Source organism: Gobio gobio (assembly GCF_949357685.1).
Source record: "Gobio gobio genome assembly, chromosome: 1".
NCBI classification, from domain to species: Eukaryota; Metazoa; Chordata; class Actinopteri; order Cypriniformes; family Gobionidae; genus Gobio; species Gobio gobio.
The window spans coordinates 3,078,442-3,103,939 of record NC_137097.1 but is presented as its reverse complement, the minus strand read 5'-3'; the positions used below and the strand labels follow the sequence as shown (position 1 = coordinate 3,103,939).

General features: G+C 42.1%; 2 protein-coding genes across 2 annotated transcripts in view; one reads left to right on the top strand and one right to left on the bottom strand.

Annotated features, from left to right (window-relative positions):
* LOC307135689 (uncharacterized protein) overlaps positions 1 to 1,745 on the bottom strand; it is a 44,389-nt gene extending 42,644 nt beyond the window's left edge. The window contains exon 1 of the mRNA XM_079832264.1: positions 1,676 to 1,745. Coding sequence (XP_079688390.1) covers positions 1,676 to 1,683 — 8 coding nt within the window. The 5' untranslated portion in view covers positions 1,684 to 1,745. The remainder of the gene's footprint in view (positions 1 to 1,675) is intronic.
* Positions 1,746 to 7,794: 6,049 nt separating this feature from the next.
* Positions 7,795 to 17,909, top strand: LOC307127722 (heat shock 70 kDa protein 12A-like). The gene is made up of 4 exons (XM_079819140.1): positions 7,795 to 8,135; positions 8,253 to 8,465; positions 8,947 to 9,118; positions 15,406 to 17,909. Exons 1-4 carry the CDS (start codon positions 7,848 to 7,850, stop codon positions 16,443 to 16,445), a joined length of 1,713 nt encoding a protein of 570 aa, XP_079675266.1. The 5' UTR covers positions 7,795 to 7,847; the 3' UTR covers positions 16,446 to 17,909.
* The last annotated feature ends 7,589 nt before the right edge of the window (positions 17,910 to 25,498 follow it).

Sequence of the window (25,498 nt, the reverse complement as noted above, 5' to 3'; positions counted from 1 at the left end):
ACACAAGAAAATGAGAATTTTTTTTCCTGTACACAATTTTTCTTAGTAATCCCAACCAATTTTTATACACATACACAACAAGCAATAATCTTGTTTTATTTACTCAGTACAAAACAATTACTTCCCCCCCGTTTTGTCGATCTGGAAACCCCTTGCATTTTAAACGAAGAGGAACACGCCGACTGAATTTAAGGTAAGAAAGTTACCAAAGTAGTTGGTTATTTACATTACCTTTATAGTTTGTAGTACTTATTCGTATTGTTGTACAAAAAAAAGAGTATTTACATGTAGCATAATTTGAAGATAATGTTGTTGTATGTGAATTGTGGCTTTGCTAGGTGGCCATGGAACTTGCAAATGCAAAATAGTTTGTAAATAATACAAAAAAAAAAACACAAATCAGTTTGTCTGGCTATCACCAGAGAATTGAACATTTGGTCTGGGGAGTCTGCTCTGTATTTTCTACAGAATAAGAGGCTGATAAACAAGCATAAATTGAATGACTCGAAATTAGATAGTCCTTCAACCAATCAGACCACATGAGGCGTGATCAACGGGCAACGACCCATCGCTTCTCTGTCCGTCATCGTGTCAAACCCTCCAATAGCGCGCCAGGTAGATAAGCCAGTCTGTGATTGGTTCCCACTAAAAGTGTAACAGAAGCAGTAGAAGTGAATGTACAGGTTTCCAGACTGAGTTGCAGGGTGAAATCAAATCACCGGCAGATCAGGCTGGGTTTACCCCGTCTACAAATCCGTGAGAACGGTGGCGGCATGCACGTCAGCAATTTCATGTTTAGTCTGTACGCAAGCGTGTTTGAGTACGTGTGCAGGCGGTGTAGTTTCTCTTTACAAATTGACTGCCAAATTACTTGTTTGGTTACACATAATACAGAGCTTTTTAGCCGTTTCCAATCATTTCAATAACGTTTTCATCTGTATAGAGTGAAAGTGAAGTAAAGGAGGGGACAGTCTAGTTCACACGGTCTCTGCTGACACATTGTGGTCGTGTCTAGGTGCAGGACCTTCATCTCATCTGTATTGTCTCCAAGACTGTATTGTCTACATTGCATCTATGTTTACTAATCACAAAATGAGCACTCAATGGTCGACATTAATCAACAACTTTAAAAACCAGTCTAGGCAGGATTCAAACTTGTATTTTTGCCTTGTATACCAATTGTTTTGCACAGTGCTTACTCAGTTGCCATGTTCAAATAACAGCAAAGGGTCGATTCACAAATTAACTGCAGAGAAAAATATTATAAACATGTATGGCTTGGTTCATTTGGGTATTATCTAAAAAATTATAAGGTGGCAAATTCAAATCCTGCTTGAGGAGAATAATACATTTAACTCTGTACTGGACTGAATACAGTATTGTCCAAGCTCATCATCTGGGGCAAAATAAAATAAGGGTTAATAATAATCATAATTTTGTTTCTTGACCAAAAAGGTACAACAACTGAAAAAAACTTGGTTCAAAATCTCAAAACATTCGTGCAAATGGTTCTCTCTCCAAAACGTGTAGATCAAACCCTGTCTTTTTGAGTAACATTATCTAAAGATAACATGAGTCAGATTTTTAGGCTAGTAAATAGTGGTATTAGTGGTTATATGAAACACACAAGTTACAGTCAATCCGTTTTCATTATAAGAATAAAACATTGTCTCACCTCGTCATGTTGACTGATTAATATGTTTCAGTCCTCTGAATGGCTCTCTCTCTCTCTCTCATCATTGAATATAGTTTCAGTTTTGTTAATCCGCCCACTTCCAAAAAGGGGCGTAGTTACTACTGGAATATACAAGAGACTCAAAAACTATTTCCATACACAACATTGTATTTACATGAAGAATAATTATGGTTGATAAATATTCTAATTCAGAATAAAAATGTCCACTGAACACATTAAAGTGGTGCTCTTTTATGTTATATCTGACATTCTATACTCATCTTCAATGCTTACTGCAAATGTAAATGATTAGGTTCATGTCAAGGGTTTCTGTATAATCTGTTTCTGGGAAAGGTTTTGTGCATGTATTTATTCAGTTTTTCTATTGGTTCTGTTAGTAGGAACTGTCAAGTCCCAAATAAGACAAATGCTATTACGACTAGAAAGGCATCATAAATACAGTCCACATGGCTTCTGCACTACATTTAAAATCATCTGAGACCATATGTGTCATATTTAATTTGGGGATATTAAATTGTCCTTGTATGGAATATACTGTAGCTTTGTAAAAAATATAAAATTCTGTGCATACTGAGCTGATGTGTTATATTGTGTTGTGTTGCAGACCAGCTGTGGTAAAAAGTCCCAGTCTGCCCCTGGTTGAGTTGTTTCACAAATTAAGAATTTTTCATATAAGATTTATAAACATGCATCTGTTACCGAATGGTAGTGGAGTAACTGCAATATTTTTAATACAGCTATGAGCAAAGGGAAAAGCAGACGAGCAGATCCGAGTTATTTCAATAAAGTGATGCTGAATGAATAACTTTGTTTACTGTCTTAAACAAATTCTACTGGATATAAGAATATTAAACCCGATGCGTTGTCTCGTATTTTTGACCGTTTCGAGCGCCCATCTACCCCAGAGTGTATTTTACCCGAGATACTTTTTATCTCTTCACTCATATGGGAGGTCGAATCGAAGGTTCGTACAGCCTTAAAAGGGGTAACACCTCTGCCCGGGGGTCCACCTAGTCAGTTGTTTGTGCCGGAGGGGTTACGGTCAGATGTCATTTGGTGGAGGCATTGTTCTAATGTAGCTTGCCATCCAGGAGTTACTCGCACCAGTTTTTTGGTCAAGCAATGATTTTGGTGGCCCAAGATGGCTAACGACATTGGAAGTTTTGTTTTGGCTTGCACAGTCTGTGCTCGTGGTAAGACTTCCAATCGTCCCCCAGATGGGCTCCTTCAACTGCTGTCTGTCCCTTCGAGACCCTGGTCCCACATAGCGCTAGATTTCGTTACAGGCCACCATAGTGGACCGATTCTAGAAGGCGGCACATTTTGTTCCCTTGCCCAAATAACCTTCAGCCAAGGAGACAGTGGTTGCTATCGTTGATCATGTCTTTCGTATTCATGGCCTCCCGATAGACGTGGTTTCCGATAGGGGATCTATCAAATTTTGGAAAGAGTTTTGTAGACTACTGGGAGCGACTGCGGTATTTGATTTTGCATTTATTTTATTTTTTACCAATAATTGCATGGTCATTGTGTAAATTAAGGTAACTAATTTGATATCTTCTATTAGGCAACTCCCTACTAAAGCAATCAGAGAACAGTATGCCCTTGGCATAGTGAAGCTGTTCCCTTCTCTCAGAGATCCATATTCCAAGAAAGGCTACGCAAGACATTGTTATTCAAACGCATGGTACTTTAATGTCATACTAGCAATGCTGTAACGCAGGCTGTTTCTATCACATTGACATTTCATTGTTTGAGATTTTGGCCTGAACATGACAGAATTAAAAAAAAATTCTGTTTCAGGAACACTTCTATGAAACATCGCCTGGCGTATGAAAACACAGGAAAATTCGTCAAGGATCTCTGCCACCAGACAGCCCTCTTGATGTTTCTCCAGGAGGCCCAAAATGCCAAAGGGCTACTAATTTTGAAGATCAACTTGATGGGGATGCTTGCAAAGAAGCCATGTCTTTGCTCAACCATACCACGACAAGTCCCTAATTTTTCAGAAGATGAGACAGACCTTCCAGCATCACCAGAATCTTGTTAAAGATCCAGGCTCTAGTGTTGATATCCTCTCCACCTTCCCAAGAGGGCTGGTAAGTTTGGAATAACATGTTTTCAATGACATGCAATTTGAGAGTATTGTTTATAGTTTAATATTTTCTTTCTTAAAGGTGGATCAAGACTTCACTCTCCTATTTGATGCTGAGATATCCTTCAGGCTGCTTCAAAAGTGGGACACATTCTTCAGACCAAATGTCATAAAAGAAGTCAAGCAGCTTACATCAACAGCAGAATTGAGTCAGTTGTTGTTGTCAGCAGAAAGTCCTCAAGGAAGTGATCTTGACGATGCAAGAAGTAAGTTATTCTCAAGAAGTAAGATTTACTTGTCTTTGAGCATTTTCTAAATTTGCAGTTATAGTTACTTGCATTGTTTTGATGACAAAATATTGTAAATGAGCAAAGAACACAACCTATGAGATGGATGTTTTCCGGATGAATTTGTTTAATCTAGAAAACAAAGGCTAATATGAACACAACAGATGAATGTTTAAAATGCTCTCTGTTCTTAATAAAACAAATATTATTGCATTTGAAGTTTTCAGTTAACTCATTCATGCAAATCTTTGTCTTCAGTCTACGACCAGGAAATGGCATCCCTTCTGTTACTGATACATCTCCTTCCACCACCACCAGGACTGAAGTCTCCAAAAATGAGTGCATGTGATGCTGTTGAAAGACTTGTAAAATTTCATAAGGTAGTGGCATTTTAATAATGTTTTGTGGGTTTCTCAAACATGAATGAAATTGAAATCAAGTCTTCATAGGCATTCCCATACTTCATTAGCCAATGAGTCAATGTTTGTTCTCTCTGTGACTGCACATTATGCTTGTGTCTAATGTTCAGTGTCCATCCTAACCCTGGTCATGCTGCAGTTTGGAGGAGCACCTCAACAACAACCAGCATCAGCATCCGGACCTCCTTGCTGTTGGACATCAGAAAAGCAAGATTGACAGGTTCTACATCACCTTGGATAAGCATCTCATCCCATGCCAGGCAACCTGCTCCCTTGGGGCATTTGACAAACTTTTCTAGACACATTTTGAGCTCAATTTGTCTTATGATAGTGGACTAGTGAGGTTTTACACCTTTATGCAGACAACGGTGTACAACATTGATGTAGGGAAAATGAAGGAGTCACCCAGAATCAGAGACTTGAGAGCCAGACTGCTTACCCAGACTGTAACCTTATCTTAAAGTCTGAGCATTGTTGAGAGAATGCTGATCTGTTTATTTTCCAGAAACGGCACCAAAGCAGTCAACTCTGAACTATAAACTCTGAAAAAGTGTTAAATCAACTCTGCTGTGTAGAAATGATGGCGGTATATCGAGCTCTCCAGGTATTTCTTCCTTTGAAGAAATACCTGGAAGGTATGGTGGGGCACCACGTCTTAGTCAGATCAGACAACATGACGGTGGTGTCCTTCATAAATCACCAGGGCGGTCTCTCTTCAAAACCCCTCTTTACTCTGGTGAAAACCATCCTAGAGTGGGCTCAGTGCAATCTACTCTCTCTGAGAGCAGCGCACATACAGGGCGTACTGAACGTAGGGCCGGACATGCTGTCTCGGAGCAACCTTCCTTCAGAGAAATGGTCGCACCCCAACCTTCCCCCTGGGTGTCTTCGGGAAGGCAGAGGTTGACCTCTTTGCCTCAGAAGACAGTCATCACTGCCCAATATATTTCTCAAAAGCCAGGGATACGCTGGCCCATGATTGGCCCAGCCTCCTCCTCTATGCTTTCCCCCCGATCGCTCTGATTCCCCAGGTGATCAAGCGAACCAGGGAAGACAAACACATGGTTCTTCTGGTGGCTCCTCTTTGGAGGACCCAACCATGGTTCTCGGAGCGGTCTCGGTTATCGCCCCTGAGGCCATGGCCAATCCCTCTGAGACGAGACCTCCTCTCCCAAGCGAGAGGGACAATTTGACACCCCAGGCATGAGCTGTGGGACCTTCATGTGTGGTTTCTCAACGGGAGCCTCTAAGCCTCCCTGAGAATATTTTAAACACCATCTCTCAGGCCAGAGCTCCATCTACAAGACACCTCTATGCCTCAAAGTGGGCCGTCTTCGCCTCCTGGTGCAAAACTTAGTGTATAGAGGCCGTTCTCCCTCTACTCTTAAAGTCTATGTTGTGGCTATATCAGCTTCACACGCTCCTATAGCAGGGCAGTCTATAGGAAGAAAGTATCTTGTTGTTCGCTTCCTAAGGGGCTCCAGGAGGCTAAACCATCCTTGTGCCCTCACGGTCCCTACTTGGGACCTGTCTGTGGTTCTCAGGGGCCTTAAAAGTCCTCCATTTGAACCTATCCAGACTGCTGACCTCTGACCCCTGATGCTAAAAACCACTTTGCTGCTAGCGTTGGCATCGGTTAAGCGTGTGGAAGACTTACAGGCACTCTCTGTGAGCCCCTTGTGTCTTAAGTTTGGGCCTAACGACTCTAAGGTAGTCCTGAAACCTAGACATGGATATGTTCCAAAAATCCTATCTACCCCTTGTAGGGTGCAGATGGTAGTTCTCTCCACCCTTCCTCCTTCTCAGGATGAACCGGAGCTGAACCTTCTCTGTCCTGTCAGAGCCCTGAGGACGTACATTAATCGCTCTGCCTCTTTTCGTCTGACAGAGCAGCACTTTGTTTGCTTTGGTGGCCGCACGAAAGGTCTTCCAGTCAGAAAGCCTAGACTATCTAGATGGATAGTAGATGCCATAGCTCTTGCGTACTCCTTGGGCCTTCAATTTCCCTTGCGAGTCAGAGCACACTCCACTCCTCATGGGCGTGGTCATCTGGTTTTTCCATTGATGACATCTGTGCGGCGACCGGCTGTGCCTCACCGTCCATATTTGTTAGATTTTATAATCTAGAGGTCCCTGCGCTTCAATCGCAGGTCCTTTCTGCATAAACTATTGCACTTATGTGTCTTGTTATATGACCCCTTATATTTTCTCAAACACAGACTTCACACTACATAAATGTATGTATTTTTTCTTCAAAAATACATCCATTCTTTTTTTGTTTTTACAAAAAAAAGCATTTTTACTGCCTATTTGTCAACTACCCAGATGTCATGGTTTCCGGTAAGTGTCTCTCCTGTTCCTTGTTCCCTAATTTACTTCCCTCTGTGTAAGTAAGCCCTCAGTTCTTTCTGTTTATTGTCTTGCATTAACCGTTGTGGTGCTGCGTTGCCCTTTAAGTGTTTGATTAAAGTTGATTTAGTTCAAAATCAATTAATACATGAAAATTCTTACATATAAATCCCAATGTTTTTAGTCCCTTCATGTTTTTAGTCCCATCAATTTGTCATTCTTTCTTATGATATTGACTCGGCTCTTTGAGTTCCGACTGTCACATATTTCTTAACATCACATGATATTTCAGATGCTTTAAACACTTTTTCAAACATCCTACTGTATGCAAATGTAGCGTTATCGCTGTTATTCCATTTATAGCCCTGGACTTTATCTGCTGCCAGTACTAATTCTGATAGAAAATCAGCAATTTTTTTGACAAAGTCTGTATAAGTTTAAAGAGGAAGTTATTAGATTAGTACTGAGACTAAAACTACTAACTCGGTTTACTAAATCTACTATATTGCCTTTAAAACATTCAAACTTTAAGCTTTAAAACTACTTTAAACTTCAAACTATTTCAAACTGAAAACCTTCAAACTTAAATTTTTTTTAAACTTTCTGGTCAGGCTTTCTCAAGACAACTTCAAAGTCTGTCTTGACAAATTTTTTTTATCTAGTGGTTATTTATCTTTAGTGCTACAGTAAAGTCATCAAAGGAAATCTGACGGTCCACCAAGGCTAGTGTTCTCTATCCAACAGTTCTCAAGCTCAAGATGTCCAATTCCAAATCATTGTTTGTGCTGAAGTCATTACAGTCTGGAAGTTTGTTTTCAAAAATAAAGATTGGCATTATTTTCATATTTCCGTACTTAGGCTACTCGACCTGTTTGTGTGAGTGGGTGGATAAACAAAAGTGAAACTAAATTCAATGACTATAAAAGAGCAAGGACAAGTGAAATCTGCACAGAACTGAAGAGTACTGATTTACACAGCTTCTAGCAAACCTCGCAAACACAATGGCAGATTCAGCTCTTTACATTGCTATAGATTTTGGCACATCATACAGTGGATACGCCTTCAGATTTAATACAGGATCTCAACAGGATCAAACATTTGCATCTAGCTGGAATCATAGTGGTTCCCAGATATATGGTAAAACTTGTACATGCATTTTGTTTGATGAACATCAGAGCTTTATGCACTTTGGTTACGAAGCCCTAAAGACATACACAAAGTCATCTTCAAGACAGCAGGCAAAGAAATGGTATTTGTTTGAGAACTTCAAAATGGAGCTCTATGACAAAGTAAGGCATTATTTATTTTACTTTTATTACTGCCAATTTTTTGTGCAAAGAATGGTTACTGACACTGGGGGATGTGTTTCATATATGAACATAATTTATTATTTCCTCTTTGAAAAGGTAATCCATAGGCATTTGAAGATAACAGCTAAAAATGGAAAACAAATGAAAGCAATGACAGTTTTCTCAGAGAGTCTGAAATACCTTAAGGATCATGCACTGAACAAAATTCTAACAATGAGCTACGATGCATCTGATGTTACTTGGGTGTTGACTATTCCTGCGATCTGGGATCCAGCAGCCAAACAGTTTATGAGGGAAGCAGCGTTTGAGGTGAGAATTGAGATATATAAATGGTTAATCACAGGTCAACTAACTCCCATTACAGTATTATTAGTGTACTCTTAGTTTAGGGTTAGTACAGCAGGTTGACATGTACTTGCAAAGTTACTAATAGTCAGTAAAATGTCTAAAGGGGACCCTCAAAAAAAAGTGTTATTATTTATACTTTTTCAACCAATTATAATATTGCCAAGTACTCACAATTCAGGCATTTCTAGAGTAATTAAAAAAAGAAAAGTAATCACAAATTATATCTCAAATGTTTGAACTGGACAGAAATGAGAACAACTGGAAAATAAATGGAGACTTCAGCCTGAGTGACATGTTTCTTATAATTTCCCTCACTCTTGTAATATCAATTCAACATGTTAACAACGAGAACTTAATGTTCTCTTACCGTATGCTATATTGCAGACCTTTACATGAGCCGTTGTTATGAGATATAGTAACATATCTAGTCAATTTTTTTCAGGCCGGTCTGGTGACAGAGTCAGATCCTGAAAGACTTGTCATTGCCTTAGAGCCAGAAGCTGCTTCTGTGTACTGTAAGCAACTCCCTACTGATGGCTTCATAGCAGAGTGCCGCACTGAAGAAACTATGGAAAATGATCATGGAAAACAATATATGGTTGTGGATTGTGGAGGTACAACCTAGTAACTATATACGTTTTTTAGTCTTTTTAAAAGTACAGGATCATTCATGTACCTGTATAATTTGTTAGTATATAAACAATTGACAACAAATAAACACAATATTTAGGGATGCAACAATATGCAAATTATTGGCTAATTCAGATTGAAAATTGTGGACACAAAGAAAAATGAAGAAAAAAATAAAACACAACTTATTTTTACACTTTTTTAAATACACTTGTTCTTCCCACTGGTGGCATTACTAACATGTAAAAATACGACTTTTATCAAATATGTATGGCCCCACTTTATATTAGGTGGCCTTAACTACTATGTTCTTACATCAAAAAATATATATATATATATTATATTGTGTTCATATTGTATTGCAAAACACTTTTGCTGATATTGAGGTGGATACGGGTAAAGTTAGAGACAGGTGTGGTGGTATGGGTAAGTTTAAGGGTAAAGTTAGGGGCAGGTGTGGGGGTATGGGTAAGTTTAAGGGTAAAGTTTGGGACAGTTGTGGTGGTATGGGTAAGTTTAAGGGTAAAGTTTGGGACAGGTGTGGTGGTATGGGTAAGTTTAAGGGTAAAGTTAGGGACATGTGTGGTGGTGTGGGTAAGTTTAAGGGTAAAGTTAGGGACAGGTGTGGTGGTATGGGTAAGTTTAAGGGTAAAGTTAGGGACAGGTGTGGTGGTGTGGGTAAGTTTAAGGGTAAAGTTAGGGACAGATGTGGTGGTGTGGGTAAGTTTAAGGGTAAAGTTAGGGACAGGTGTGGTGGTATGGGTAAGTTTAAGGGTAAAGTTAGGGACAGGTGTGGTGGTGTGGGTAAGTTTAAGGGTAAAGTTAGGGACAGGTGTGGTGGTATGGGTAAGTTTAAGGGTAAAGTTAGGGACAGGTGTGGTGGTGTGGGTAAGTTTAAGGGTAAAGTTAGGGACAGGTGTGGTGGTATGGGTAAGTTTAAGGGTAAAGTTAGGGACAGGTGTAGTGGTGTGGGTAAGTTTAAGGGTAAAGTTAGGGACAGGTGTGGTGGTATGGGTAAGTTTAAGGGTAAAGTTAGGGACAGGTGTGGTGGTGTGGGTAAGTTTAAGGGTAAAGTTAGGGACAGGTGTGGTGGTGTGGGTAAGTTTAAGGGTAAGGTTAGGGACAGGTGTGGTGGTATGGGTAAGTTTAAGGGTAAAGTTAGGGACAGGTGTAGTGGTGTGGGTAAGTTTAAGGGTAAAGTTAGGGACAGGTGTGGTGGTATGGGTAAGTTTAAGGGTAGGGTTAGGGACAGGTGTGGTGGTATGGGTAAGTTTAAGGGTAAAGTTAGGGACAGGTGTGGTGGTATGGGTTAATTTAAGGTTAAAGTTAGGGACAAGTGTGGGGCTGTGGGTAAGTTTAGGGGGATAATAAACAACAGAGTTATTTGAGTCTCTTTGGCACTGATAAGAAAAAAAGAGAGCCGATCGCACCGGCGCGACTGCCGACTCGAGAGGGTTAACATGTGTATTTTCTCCGCCACATGTTTTTGCTGACCCAACGAGCATTTCACTGTCCAATGGTCATGCCTTAACTGCAATGTCTAGTATTGCATTAGTATTGCATCCTTCTCATGGGCATTTAATAATTTTTGACTTTTCAGTCTGAGTTAAATCTCTTTTTTGGCTCAATTTATCTGTAAAAGAAAAACATGCCTAATAATTCTGCACACCTGAATATAAAGTGTTTTTCATTTCCAGCCTTCATGAACAATTATATATCACTTATACATTATTAAATACTAAATTAATAGTAGTTATTAGGATTACTGTGGTTTGGAATTGGTCAAATGTGCCTGGAAAAAAATATGATCAGAAAATCAACATGCCTAATAATTCTGCACACAGTGTAGAGCGAAGGGCCCCACTTTATATTAGGTGGCCTTAAGTACTATGTAAAATAAATAAAAATATAAGTACAATGTACTTACTGTGTTCAAATTGTATTGCAAAACACCTTTGCTGATTATGAGGTGGGATACGGGTAGAGTTAGGGACAGGTGTGGTGGTATGGGTAAGTTTAAGGGTAGGGTTTGGTGTAAGGGAAGTGTCAACTGTGTAATTACAAATGTAACTACAGAAATTAATTATTTATGTACACAATTAGTGCATTGTATCAAATTATTAATTAAAATGTTAGTACATAGTAGTTAAGGCCACCTAATATAAAGTGGGTCCGGGCGAAGGATAAACCCATCCAGCGGATCTGCACCAGGGGGCGTATTACAGAAACTTTCTATCTTAGGTCTTAACTTAAGATATGATAAGTTAATTTAGGATTTTTCACAATTTCGTATTACAGAAGCAAATCTTAACTTGATTTAGGATTCTTATTCTATCTTACCAAATCTCATCTTATCTGTAGTTAGGAAATCTTAAACCCCTCAATCGAGCTCAGTAATCAACTGTCAGGTCTGTTACCAAGCAACCAACAACGCGCAAACTGCTTCTGAGGTAAACCTAAAATCAAAATGGAGAAACAACGGCGTGCTTTTAATTCCAGTGCGTCAGAAATTGAAGCTCCGTTTAAAAGTTAACGGCTGTTTAATAAATCGTCTTTTGCAAAAAAGAAAAGTAGAAGGCGTTATTCACTTGAAGAATGAACTGGCATAAAGTTGGTTTTACGTTATTAGACGTTTGATATGCGCAAATTTAGGGACCGTCTCTAAAGTTACATACGACATTGGTATACACATTTCTAACGTCAATAGCATTTGAACAGAATTACTTACAGTATCAAAACCAACTGTAAAGTCTTCATCTAGGTGTTTGATGCACAGATTTTACATATTCCGTTCAAATGCTATTGAAGTTAGAAATGTGTAGGTACCAATGTCGTAAGTACTTTAGAGATGATCCTTAAATTTGCGAATATCGAACGTCCAGCGTCAAACCAACTTTATTATGCCAGTGAAGAACAACCGGTAATGCTCCGTGACGGCTCGTTGGCCTCTGTAATGTTGGTTGCAATTCGTCAACTAACTGCAAAACCATGCATCGTGGGAGTCTGATTATTTACAAACATTTTATCATTGAAGCACAGCACATCCTGGGTCCTCCTAAAGTAATAAATGTAATGCTCTCTCGAAAAAGATACTGTGGTAAGAAAAAGGTTTGGTAACAAAAAGGTAATTTTGTACTGTGATTTTTACCATTGGATTTCAAAAAGTTTTGAAGTTAGGACACCAGTGGGGTTGTCCTAAAGTTAAGAGGGCTTATAGGACTTTTTGTAGAGTTAGGATGCTTCTGTAATACCCCTTTCCTATCCATAGTTAAGATAAGATGAAGCACTTAAGAAAAGTCATTCTGTAATAGCCTTTGTCCTAAATGCGGTCCTAACTGAAATTGCCATGGTTACCAAACAGATAAGATAGGATTCTAAAGTTAAGATGTTTCTGTAATACGCCCCCAGGTGCCTTTTTGACATAACGCGCACCCATCATGTAATGTTTTATTAACACATTTCGGGAGGAGCACGTTCAGATTATTAAACCTAATTAAACACAAGTGGAGCACATTAAGTTCATCAATTTAATCAAAGATAAGAGGTGTATATATACAGCAGATTTACCTCCTTTCATTGACAGTTTTTTTAGCACAGACGGCTTTTCCGGCAGTTCGCCTCGCCATCCACTCACGCTGTATACATGGCTCCAAACGCCGTCCTAAGCAATTCTACATTGCTAAAATCTTTTCCTTACAAAATTCTAAGCTACTTAAAACACCCTTTCTGCTGCTTCCATCAGGATTCATGGTTCAAAGGGATTCAAAGATCCCAGCCCACCCGTCCCGACACCAGATAACCCTTAACGCTAGACAATCTCACCAAATGTCTTCACGCCCTCCGCACAGGCTACCAGCCCCTCAATGCAGCCCACACACCAGACACCATGTTTATTTTAACCTTTTTTCGATTTCCTTAGATGCTTAGAAATCGTGATCATCTCCAAATTCGACCCTAAAGTCCACCCCACTATCTCAGACCTATCAGTACTCAATGGCGAAACAATATCAAATGAAGCAAGAAAGACCATTTGATCTAAATTTTCAACATCCCGTCTCCAATCCAACCATACCAAACTGTTCTTGCGTACCTCCACATGAGGAAATCTCAGGTTAAATCTTCTTTTGAACCCCTTTTCATAGACGCCTCCAAAAAAAAAACATCACATGTTTCTGGGTCCAAAAAACATCTCAAATCTCTTCTCCAGCAATCAGACACCTTTCTATCTTTTCTTTCTGGCGAGGCTTACCCATCCGATGCAGTGACTCTTGATCTCCTGTCGGATGCCACGAGGGCCCTCCCGGTCAGAATCCATCCTTCTCTTTCTCCGTCCGTCAAGGCTTCCCTTTCCGATGCCATGAGTATTGATCTCTCGTCGGATGCCGCGAGGGCCCTCACGGTCACGCTCCATCCATTTCTTTTTTTTCCCCATCCAGCAAGGCTTACTAGTCCGATACCATGAGTCTTGATCTCCTTTCGGACGCTGCAAGAGCTTTCCTGGTCAATACTTATCTTTTCTCTTTCTCCATCCAGTGAGACTTACTCGTCTGATATCGTGAGTATTGATCTCCTTTTGGACGCTGCAAGAGCTCTCCTGGACGAACATCTATGCTGTACCTTCCACCCGTCTGCCAGCAAGGCTTACCCGTCCGATGCAGGGAGTCTCGATCTTCCTTCAGATGTCGCAAGAGCCTTCCCGATCAGTCTTTCTAAATTAGGGCTGCTCCACATTCATCAGCTATTAGGGCCCGTCGCCGTGAGCGGCTGCCGTCGGAGGCAACAATGGTCGGAGCCCTCCTGGTCAGGTGGTTCCAAACCATGCTGCTCCTCGTTTATCAGCTTTTACCGTCTGATGCAGTGAGCCATGGCCTACCATCAGAAGTAGCAAGAGCCTTCCCGATCGGCCATTCTAAATTTAGGCTGCTCCTCATTCATCAGCCAGTAGGGCGCTGTGAGCTGCTCCTGTCGGAGGAAACACGGGCCCTTAAACCAGGCAACCAGGCTTCTCAAAATGCCAGCCCACCAATTCTCAGTGTATTTGGGGGGTTTTCTGGTGGCTGTCCAATGCTCTTTGCTTTTTGTGAGATACAAAAATACTGATACCTTCCATCTTCCACTTCCTGATCTCATACAGAGCAGACGTGCCTTCTATATGCTCTCGCTCTTCTTTAGCGCTGATCTTTTTGTCTTTTTTTCATGACCCCCTGCTTGCTGGACTCCTGAAAATACTGAAATGGAATGAATTAACTGGTCACTCAGTGCGATTGAGAAGATTTTCTCACTAAGGAAGGGTGCACCGGGAGAACCCACCTGCCCAGACGGGACCTTCGCTGCGGGCTACATGCGGGACGCCTGGAACAGCTGGCAAGTCCTGTGCCTGGAAGTCCTGTCCGTGGAGGATGTGGAGGATTTATTCATAATTGGCATTTTGATAGCGGGGTTCCTATTTCTCGGCCTTGGGATTGCCCTGACCTATCGGAAGATTGGTAAGACAGCTGCCAGCAAATTCACCCAGCCGCTGTCTGTGGAAATTAAAGAGTGCTTCGGGGATGTGTATGACCGACTGAAGGTAAGAGTGGGCTCCATCGGGGGTCAGGCTAGTGAACTGCTACGCAGTATGTCTGGTCTGACCCTGAAATTGGATGAAATGTCCAAGTCAATTCATGAACCGGACGCTCGCCACTGACGCTGAGGATCAGAACGGATTGATTGATTATGGTCCGGACAAATTACCAAAGATCAGCTAAATGGATTAAGATATTGACCCCCTCCTTCCCTCACCTCACCGTCCACCCTGTCCCTATCTCTCTCGGTTGGGAGGTCAGCTTGACAGCTGTGTCCTGCTATCTTGCTATCGTTCCCTGTGCACTGCCATATCTCCCTTCAAGGACAAGCCACAGAACTGAACTCGAAAACATCTTAAGTTATGGCTAACATTCACACAACCCTCTTACTCGCATCATACAGTCGCAAAGTAAATTTCTTATGTATTGTATGAGATGTTTTGATAAACTAACATGTATTTGTTCTACAGTTTACTGTTTGTAATTCCTTTTGTCTTTTTACCACACCATGCATCTATAAGCTTAGGGAGTAAATAAGGAAAATTTCACATTAACACTTTCTGTCCTTGTCTCAGTTTCTGTTCAAATGTTTGGCCAAGAACTGCCTTTTTCTCCTTGAGGTCAAAACATGACATTATATGGCATAAATCACTTATTTGTACATATGAATAAAAACTAATGACTAAAACACTGTTATGCATTTGCAGGTGGAACTATTGACATAACAGTACATGAGGTGGTGGAGGAAGGTCGATTAAAGGAATTGCATGCTGCTTCTGGAAATGGCATGGGTGGAGAGGCAGTAGACAGGAAGTTCTTCTCTTTTCTGAGAAGTATATTTTCTGAAGAAGTCTTTGATGAATTTGAGCAAGAATATCCTTCACAAGCACTGAGATTGAAGCATGAAATTGAGATGTCCAAATCTTTTGATGGACCTGTGCTGCTCGACTGTCCAACAAAATTGCAAGAAATTGCCAGTAGAAAAAAAAGTCTAGAAAGTTACTTTGAGGGTGTTGAGGGAGCAGAGTGGGAAGATGGACAGATCCTAATAAACGAGAAACAACTGAGCAGCTTTTTTGACGAGAGTCTCAAGGCGACTGTCGACAGCATAAAGCGTATCTTGTGGTCAAATCCAGAGTTTAGCATTGAGTACATAATGTTAGTCGGAGGTTACGCTGAATCTCGCATTTTGACTAATTTCTTAAAAGAGAAATTTGGGTCTAGACACGAGATTCTCTGTCCAGTTGATCCCCAGGCAGCTGTTATAAAGGGCGCAGTTCTATATGGCCAAAAACCTTCAGTAGTAAAATCACGCATCAGTGCTCTCACATATGGGATTGGTACATGTCAGCGGTACAATGAATTAATTCACAAGGGAAAGAGCACAATGGTCAACAGCCTAGGAGAAGTGTACTGTGATGTCTGCTTTCAACAACTTGTTATCAAGGGAGAATCTGTCCTCTTTGATGACGTTCGATCATTTGAATATCGCCCTGTAGAAACCAATCAAAAAGCGATGAGATTTAACTTTTATAGCACTCAAAAAAAAAAGGTAAAGTTTGTGGATGAGGATGACTTGACACGCATGGCCTCTCTAACAGCTGATATGCCCAAAACTAACAGGGATATGGACCGTGTGGTCATTCTGAATATACAATTTGGCTTCACTGAAATGAAAGCTACTGCAATTGATGTGGAGTCTGGAGAAACCGGGTCAGTCACACTTGACTTCATGAACACTTCATGAAGAGTTAAATATGTGTGGATAATGGGAAACGCATTTAAGCAAACCGAAAGCTAACATTATGTGCACATGTCATTTTTAACAATCAAAGATTATCATTGTTATGAGGAAGATACAGTTGTTAATAATACTTAGTACATGACTTCTCTTAAATCTCTCAATTTCTCAAAAAATAAAATAACTTTTTTATTAGATCAAAATGTAATGCTTTGAGATGATACCATGTTAACTCTGCAAGTCAAAGGGACAGTTGTTTAATAGTAATTCAGATCTATTATATTTCTTTATACATATATCTTTTCATGTAAATTAGGGATGTGACGGTGAGGAAATTTTCTCACCGGTTAATCGACGAGTGACAACACCGGTAATACCAGTATCACCGACTCGGCTTTTAAATCACTAATTCTATCTAACCGAAAGTAACATGCACACGACCGCTCGGGCTTTCATAATGCAACTGAAAACTGAACTGAAAACGCGCCAGTGCGCACACACCATGAATGACAGTTCGTCCGTAAATGCGCGCTCTGTGAATCCATGAATGAATGACAGTTCGTCTGCAAAAGGTTTTGAATTAGCGTCAATTCGGTGGCGGGTTGCTTGAATTGTGGGTTCATTAGCCTATTATTTTTAATGAAAATATGCGCTTTTACGTTTCACTTTGAAACCAAATCTTCCGTGATCATCTCAGTCAGCTCCTCACTCTCTAATGAATGAAATCTGATGAATGACTCCTGCTGAGACTCACAGTCGGATCATGCTTTATTAAGCAGACACGTTCAGTTTTTATTTGTATTATCTGTTCTCTAACTGAACTAAATTATTTTATTACTATAAAAAAATCTAAACGACGGTGGGGCGGTGATGTGAAGTGATGTAACCGGTGTTGAGTCTGAACACCGGTAACACCGGCAACACTGACTATCGTAGCAAGCCTAATGTAAATGTGATATTTTAAGTGATAGAAATATTAAAGATTTAGTAAATTGATCACAAAAATGTAAAGTAAAACAACAAATAGTTGTCACAAACTTCACCAACTGCATCTCCTTTTATCCTGACTTACCGGTTTGTGTTTGAAATACATTTGGCACTAATATCAGAACCTTGATGTCATTTTTCAAAACCGATGATCAAAATTAGGCATGTGCACAGATAATACCTCAAGTGTTGCTCAAGTACCTGCCCTTTATCAAAATTGATTTTTAAAATTCCCCAAAATTCAGCACAAGATTTGCCCCTTAATTAGTTCTTATTTCTATTATTATGTCCCATTCACATTACTCTTGAGGGATAATGCTTTGCTATATTATAACCATATTATGTACTTTCAGTTCAACAGCATTGCATCAATATGTATTTTTGGTTATTATTTTACTGTCTATTAGCAGTGCATATTCATTTGTTGGTATTAGTAGATGTGGGATTTATGCATATCTATTGTCAATAAATTTAATTAACTTGATTACATTTGTGTCTTCCTTGTGTTGATGACCAAAGCCTCTGCTAGCATCTAAATGATCAAGTCCTGAAGATAAATCAGTTTATTCTGGTGTGTTCTCATAAAGTTAAAGGGATAGTTCACCCAAAAATCATTTACTCACCCTCATGTTGTTCCAAACCAGTATGAGTTTCTTTGTTCTGCTGAACACTAAAGAAGATATTTTGAAGAATGTTTGTAATAAAGCAAAGAGAGCAACTTTTTTCCCCTACTATGGTAGTCAATAGTCTGCTTGGTTATAAACATTCTTCAAAATTTCTTCTTTTGTCTTCTTTTGCACCTGCTGTGCTCGCGTGTGCTTTGCTTGCTTTTGAATCTCTATTTGATACCATTCCCTGTTGTTTAAACTGCTAAATACAACTTACCCATCGCCATATATTGTTTAATATTGCCTACCACATTAAATCTGACATCACTAGCTTTTAATCTAAATCACTATCACGTGTTAGCATTTCGCTAGCCTGTTAGCTTACCATCTCTGCATCCGGGTCTCCTGTTTTCTGAGTTAATTAAACAACTGTGGTGTGTTGGATTAGGATGAACGCACCTATTAAGCACACTACTATCTTTGAGCTCATGGGTCCGTTCTTCGTAACTCGCTTAATACATCTGAGATGATTTGACAGATCCCAGATCTTTTAATCGTGATAAATGATGTCTGGTTAATTTAGTTCTTCAAACGAATTTGCGGATTGGATTAAAATATCTGGATTAAATGATCTAAGATTACTGCACATTCTTGTGTTTCCGGAAGAGGGCAGATGCATCGATACTCGAAACCACGATCAGTAATGCAGCGATTGGCTGGCGGCAAGACAACAACGTAATGACATCATGCCTAATTTAAAAAGCCACCTGGCAAAAAACTTGACAAATTACACAAAAAAACCCCACAAATTTCTGAACCTTTATAAGGAAACAGCCAAACGACCAAACCACCATAAACGTTATAATAGATCAATGATAAATGTTTGTTTTAAAAACATGATTCCCAATTATTTATATTCACGATTTTATAGTATTTGTACACCCTTTACATTTTTATTTCAATTTTGTAATTAGCAATTCATTTAATCTTTAATTCAATTTGAAACAGATTTGTTACGTGACAGCATTAATTAAAGTTTCTTAAGATCAAGTTCTCTGCATCTCCTGTGCTGCATCAAGCCACTCCTGTTATTAATGCACAGCTCAGAGAAACTGTACAGCATGTGTGTAAAACTCCAATAAAATTATAAAGTAATTATTCCATCACAAATAAATCTCTCAATCAAGTGGCGGTGTCTATAGTATTATACACCTTTTACACAACATTATTATTTTCTAAAGTTTGTATTTGGTCTCTGAGTGGTGACTGAGGGTCTTTCCCACCACACGCCCAGTGTGTGATGTTTCGCAAAAACAGCTGATTTCAGAACATGTTGTCGTGTGTTTGGATTTTGGAGGCATCACACACCTCCAACTCGACAGTAATGCAATAACAGGGATTGCTCATTTATCCCGGCTTCCAGAGATGAAATATGGATTTGGCTTTCATTTTATTTTTATTTTATATTTCCTCTTACTGAAACCCTAAAGAATCAAGATGAATATGGTCTGTACTATTGTCTGTCTCTCTCACTGAGAGAAAAGCACATGTTATCAGTATGTTTTGGAAAACTTTCTCTGGTTTGGACCAGAGCTCAACCAACTTCAACCTTGGAGAGACTGTGTATCTGTGTATGTGCGCAGGGGTGGGCGATGTAGCCTCAAAATTATATCACGATATTTCAAGAATATTTGCAATAACGATATTTATGACGATAAGAAAATAAATATATGGAACAAAATTTTATTGGTGATTGCAGCTGTCAGGCAACAGCATTTATAAGTGCAAACAAAAAGAAAGGCATTTTCATAACTTAACATTTTAGTTGAACAATAACTAAAGTAATTTAACCCTGTAACTCTTCAGGAGCCTGCACAATATTGTGACCTAATAAAATGTACCTAAAATTTTAAATACAAATGTAAACAACAGCAGCAAAACATACCTTCAAAATGTAAAACACTCACTGCTTATAAAAAATAAAATAAAAATGCTATTAAAACTTAAATAACAGTTGTCTTGCATCTTTTTGCATCTAGATGCTGTCTTCCATCTAATGCATCTTTTTGCATTACCATCAGGTATATCAGTGCTGAAACTTGTGCAAACATAAAATGGATATACCATGAAATGAGTCAAGTTAGAATGTCAGTGCTGGAACTGTACAAGTAAACACAAATAGTTAGCTAGCCATCCACGTGGCAGACACATCACTGTCAGAGCTTTAGATTCTTTGTCAAGAACACCAGCATATTCACTGATGCTGGCTTAAGAGCTGATCTTTGACAAGTTACTATATTCCCGCCAGTGCTGAACAGCCTCTCGGAGGCAGCGCTGGTGGCAGGGATGCATAGGTATTTCTTGGCTAAACGGCTGATCAAAGGAATGTTCGCCTCAGGCATTTTCCACCACATAAGGGGATCACACTCACTGTCTGCTGGTGGACAGTTCAAGTAGCTGTGTAATTCAGCTGTGATTTTCTCTCTCTCAGACACGGCTGTCTTCTCTATTGCTGCACCCTTGAAAAAGCTTCCAAGGGTCTTCTTTGGTCTCTTGGAGGCACCTTGAGTCAGTTGGGTGTCTTCTTCTGTTTCAAGAGGGGGTTCAGAAGATGCAGCTGTATGCTCTGATAGAAGGGATTCCACCTCACGAGCTGCTCTGGCTTGGATAGCTTTGCTCTCGGTTTCGCTCTTGTGTTCAGTGCGGAAACGTGGGTCAAGACGAGTTGCCAGATTGATCAGTTCCTCAGTCACAGTGTCTCCATATTTGCTGTTCATGTAGTGCAGTACAGACTTCTTGATTGCCTTTCTGAGGTCTGTGTCATTCTCCTTTGCCTGTAGGATGTTATTACTGAATAACTGAAGAACATGCTTTACGCATGAGATGGTGACGTAGTCTTCAGCAGAGAATGCATCAGTAAATTCAAGGAGAGGACCTAGAGCCTTGTTCACAGAATCAAGGACCTCTACATCTTGCCACGAGAACACCAGGTGTCTGGTTGACCTGTCATAAAAGCTAAAACCAGTGTGATGGCCTTTTCTTGTTCCAACAGCCGCTGGATCATCTTTTGTCTTGATCCCCATCGTGTGAGATTTGCCTCACATTCACCCATTCATACACTCATTCATACACTCATTCACACACCGACGGCGGTGTCAGCCATGCAAGGCGCCATCCAGCTCGTCGGGAGCAGCTGGGGTTAGATTAGTGTCTTGCTCATGGACACCTCGGCACTTGGTCAGGTGGAACCGGGGATCGAACCACCAACCTTCCGGTTTGTAGACAACCTACACAACCTAAAACTACTTTCTTGTAGATATAAGCAGGCATGTGTTGCTTTCTAAGGCATTTCCAATCTTTTGCCCACATCTCCATTGAAGTACATGATGGTAAGGCACTTGGTCTTGAGCTCAGTCAGAGACTCTCTCTTGTCAGTGAGCAGTGTCTTCTACTTGCTGAAACTCCTCTCACAGTCAACAGAACTGACTGGGAAGTATATGTAGGACATGGCAATGTTTGCAATGGCTGGAAATCTTTGGCTTTTACCTTTCCACTGGTCAGCAAGGTCCAAGGAAGCTGAGATGCCTTCATTTCTGACACAGTGTTGATATGCAGCCCACTGCTCATTGAGCTCTGGAGATGCCGGGGTCCTCAATTCCCACAGTGTGCCATTGGCTTCAATATGCCTTTCCATGGCAGGAGCCTGTCTGCGATCAAACACTCTGATCATCTTGTAGATTTATTTGGCAGGATGGACATCCCAATGCTTTTTTTAAAAAAAAATCAAATGCAATGTGAAATCCATCGTGAAGGTGATCCAACATATCCCTTTTCTTTGGCATTCTCATTTGGTTCAGCAGCTCATCAATTTTGACCCCAAAGCCAAGGGTTTTGGCTGTTCCATTGACTAAAAAGGAACTAAGATCTTCCATGATGTTGTATGCAGAGACTGCTACAGGAGTGTGGGTGCCCTCCAGCACTTTCAGAGCTGTAACCAGTTTCCCACACCCTTCAGAGATAAAGGTCAGCTTGAAGTGGAGGGCCTCTTGTTTTTCATCAGTTTCAACCAGCTCAATGATGTTTCTTACTGTCTGAGCAGAATGGTATTGAACTGCTTCAAATTAGGGATGCACCGAATCCAGATTTTTGGGGTTCGGCCGAATACCGAATCCACTGGTTAAGATTCTGCCGAATCCGAGACCGAATACCGAATCCTACTCCCATTCCGCATTCCGCAGTACATTATCACAGTAAACACATTAATGAAGTTAACAACATCCACAGCAGTGTAGGGATTCTATCTATTCTATTTTGGCTCCTGCAATGGGTAGGGGGGTGTCCTATCCCTGTGCGTTGAGCCGACCAGATGAACCAGTTGTTTCCAGTGCTGACGGTCTTGTGCCAGCTGCTCTGCATCCTCCACAGCAACTCCATGTTGTTGGAGGTCGCCTGCTAGGACGTCAAGCCATCGGGTGCGGGGTCTACCTCGTGGTCGTCTCCATCCTGCGGCTCTCGGATCAAACTGGAGAATGGCTCTCGTCGGATGGTCAGGAGGGAGGCGGAGGACATGGCCGAACCAGCGGGTGCGACGTTGCGCAGCTAGGCAGGATGCTCTGGGCTGGCACATGCGGGCTCTAAGCACTTGATTGGAAACCCGCTGGGGCCACCTGATGTTCTCGATGGTTCTGAGAGCCCTGCTATCAAAACCATCTAATCTTGTAGCCAGTGTCTTATTTAAGGGCCAAGTCTCCGAGCCATAAAGCAGGATGGAGAGTACTGCGGAGTTGTAGATCCGAAGCTTCGTCTTGCGTGAGATGGTCTGGTGCCGCCAGAGTGGTTTCCAGAGAGACTGTAGGGCTGACGCAGCCAGGGCTCTTCTGCGGGTAATCTCTGGTTTTAGGTCCCCGTTGTCTGTCACTATGGATCCCAGATACACAAAGCTTTTGACAGGCTCTACAATGTCATTGCCAAGCCGCAGGGAAGGTGGATGCGGTCCGTCACCGACGTACATGAACTTGGTTTTCGCCCAGCTCACCTGAAGGCCAAGCTTCTCAGCCTCTTCACTGTATATGCCCAGAGCGTCTCTCAGCTGGCTGTAGGACGTGCTGAGCAGGATGGTGTCGTCAGCATACTCCAGGTCAGTCAGGGTGTAACTGCCAAAGGACACTCCGGGGACCCGCTCACAAACCCTGGACATCAGATGGTCAATGATGCAGTTGAAGAGGTCGGGAGCAGCCACGCAGCCCTGGCGAACGCCACTGGAGATGGGAAACCAGTCTGAGTCTCTGCCGTTGATGCGGACACAGCTCTGAGCGTTGCTATAAAGCAACTTGAACAGGGCAACGATCTTGGGTGGTGCTCCAAGGGCGTGTAGGATACTCCACAGTGAAGTGTGGCAAACGGTGTCAAATGCAGCCTTCAGATCTATGAACCCGATGTAAAGATGTCGGTCTTTACGGAATTCATAGGTCTTCTCTATCAGCAAGCGAACGGCAGAGATTTGATCTGTTGTGCAGCGGTTAGGCATGAAGCCAGCCTGCTGGGGACGGCGGCTGCTTCTGATGGCTGGGAGAGCCTCTCTGTCTCCCACACCTCATTGAATATGTGGGTAAGCCACTCGACAATGCTTTCACCGCCTGATTTTAGCATCTCCGCGGTTATTGCACAGATGCCGGGGGCTTTCCTGTTGTTAAATTTTTCCAGAGCAGCTCTGACTTCCTCAGGTGTGACAGGGTCTGTACTGCAGACAGCACTGGGGGCTGCAGCATTGGCGGCTGATGAGATGGCGGGATCAGCCGGGAAGGTACCGTGCTGCAGAAGGAGGCTGAAGTGCTCTTTCCAGCGTTCGAGGCAGTTAGCTTCAGTTGCTATGAGGTTGCCATCAGAATCTTTCACCAGGGCTGTCTTGATGTGTGGGCCATTACGAGCTTTGCGCAGCAGACTAAAGACACGGCTCATATTGTTGTTATTGGCCGCGGACTCTAGATGTTTAGCTTCTGCTTGCCAGAAGTTCTCCCTATCCTCAGCTATAGCCACATTGCGCTGACGGTTCAGTCGCTGATACTCCGTCAGGTCACCTCGGAGCCGGGCCTCGCGCCGCCGGTCGATGATGTTAAGTGTCCTCTCTGATATCCAAGGCTTTTTCGGGGAAGGTCGAAAGCATCCGAAGACATTGTGAGCTGACTGGATGACACTTTCCTTGAAGGTCTGCCAGTCGTTCACCTTGTCGGTAGCCAGGTTATCATAGGTGCTGTGGATGGCGCGGCTGAAGTCTGTGGCGATGTTTGGGTCACTGAGTAGGGAGGAGTCCAGGCGAGGCTGTGTCTTGGTGTGCTGGTTAACTCGCAGCTTTAACTTGAGCTGGGCCACCAGCAGGCGATGGTCTGTGTTGCCAAGCTCTGCTCCTCTGTACACACGGCAGTTGGTGACAAACGACTTCCAGCGTCGAGAGATGAGGATATGGTCTAACGCTTTCCTGGTTCTGCCATCTGGGCTGTACCATGTCCAGTGATGGATAAGCTTCCGGGGAAACCAGGTATCAGCAATGCAGAGGTTGTTATGGTGGCAGAGAAGGAGTAGGCGGTTACCGTTGTCGTTTGTGGACCTGTCAGCAAAGGTTGTGCCGACAGGTGAGCCTGTGGACCGATCACTGCTAGACAGAGTGGCGTTGGCATCGGTGAGGATGATGGTGATGTCGTGTGGTGGGGCTTGGCCAACAGCCTCATGGAGTTGGTCAAAGAAGGCATCCTTCGCATCCTCATCAGCGACATCGGTGGGGGCATAAGCAACAATTACTGTCATCTTGCCGTGTTGGTGGAGGAGGCGGGCCGACAGCAATCTGTCGCTCAGGGGAGTCCAGCTGATGAGGGTCTTGCGGAATGCCTTTGGGATGGCAAGTGCCACGCCATAAAGGCCTGTCCGTCTCTCGGGGCCACTCCAGAAGTAGCAATGGTCGCCTGCTGTTGTTTCGCCATTGCCGTGCCATCGAACTTCACAGAGCCCTGCCAAGGAGATGTTATAGCGGCAGAGCTCTCGGGACAGCAGGGTGGCTGCTCCGGGGCGAAGGAGTGTCTGGACATTCCATGTGGCGACTCGGGTCCTGCGAAGAAGGTTGATCCGTACTCGTTGGTCGGGGGCAGGCTGGGGTCCGTTACCATTTTGAGCAGTCCGGCTACTTTCTCTGATCGGTTTCGTAACAAAAGGGTTTCTCCTGGGTGGGTTGTTAGCCCTCCGCAGGATAGTCGGTTGGTGGGGCTGCCACCTCACAGCATACCGACATGCTGGGGTCTTTGTTTGTCTGGAACCTACCCTGTAGACCGGCCCGCCTAGGGTGACCCTACCAGGAGCAAGCTCCCGACGGTATCGCTCTGCAGGGTCACTGGAACACGCAAGCCCCCTCGCCACGTCAAGGCCAGACCCAAAAGAGGGAGTGTAGGGATGCTATTGACCATTAACTGTTTTGGT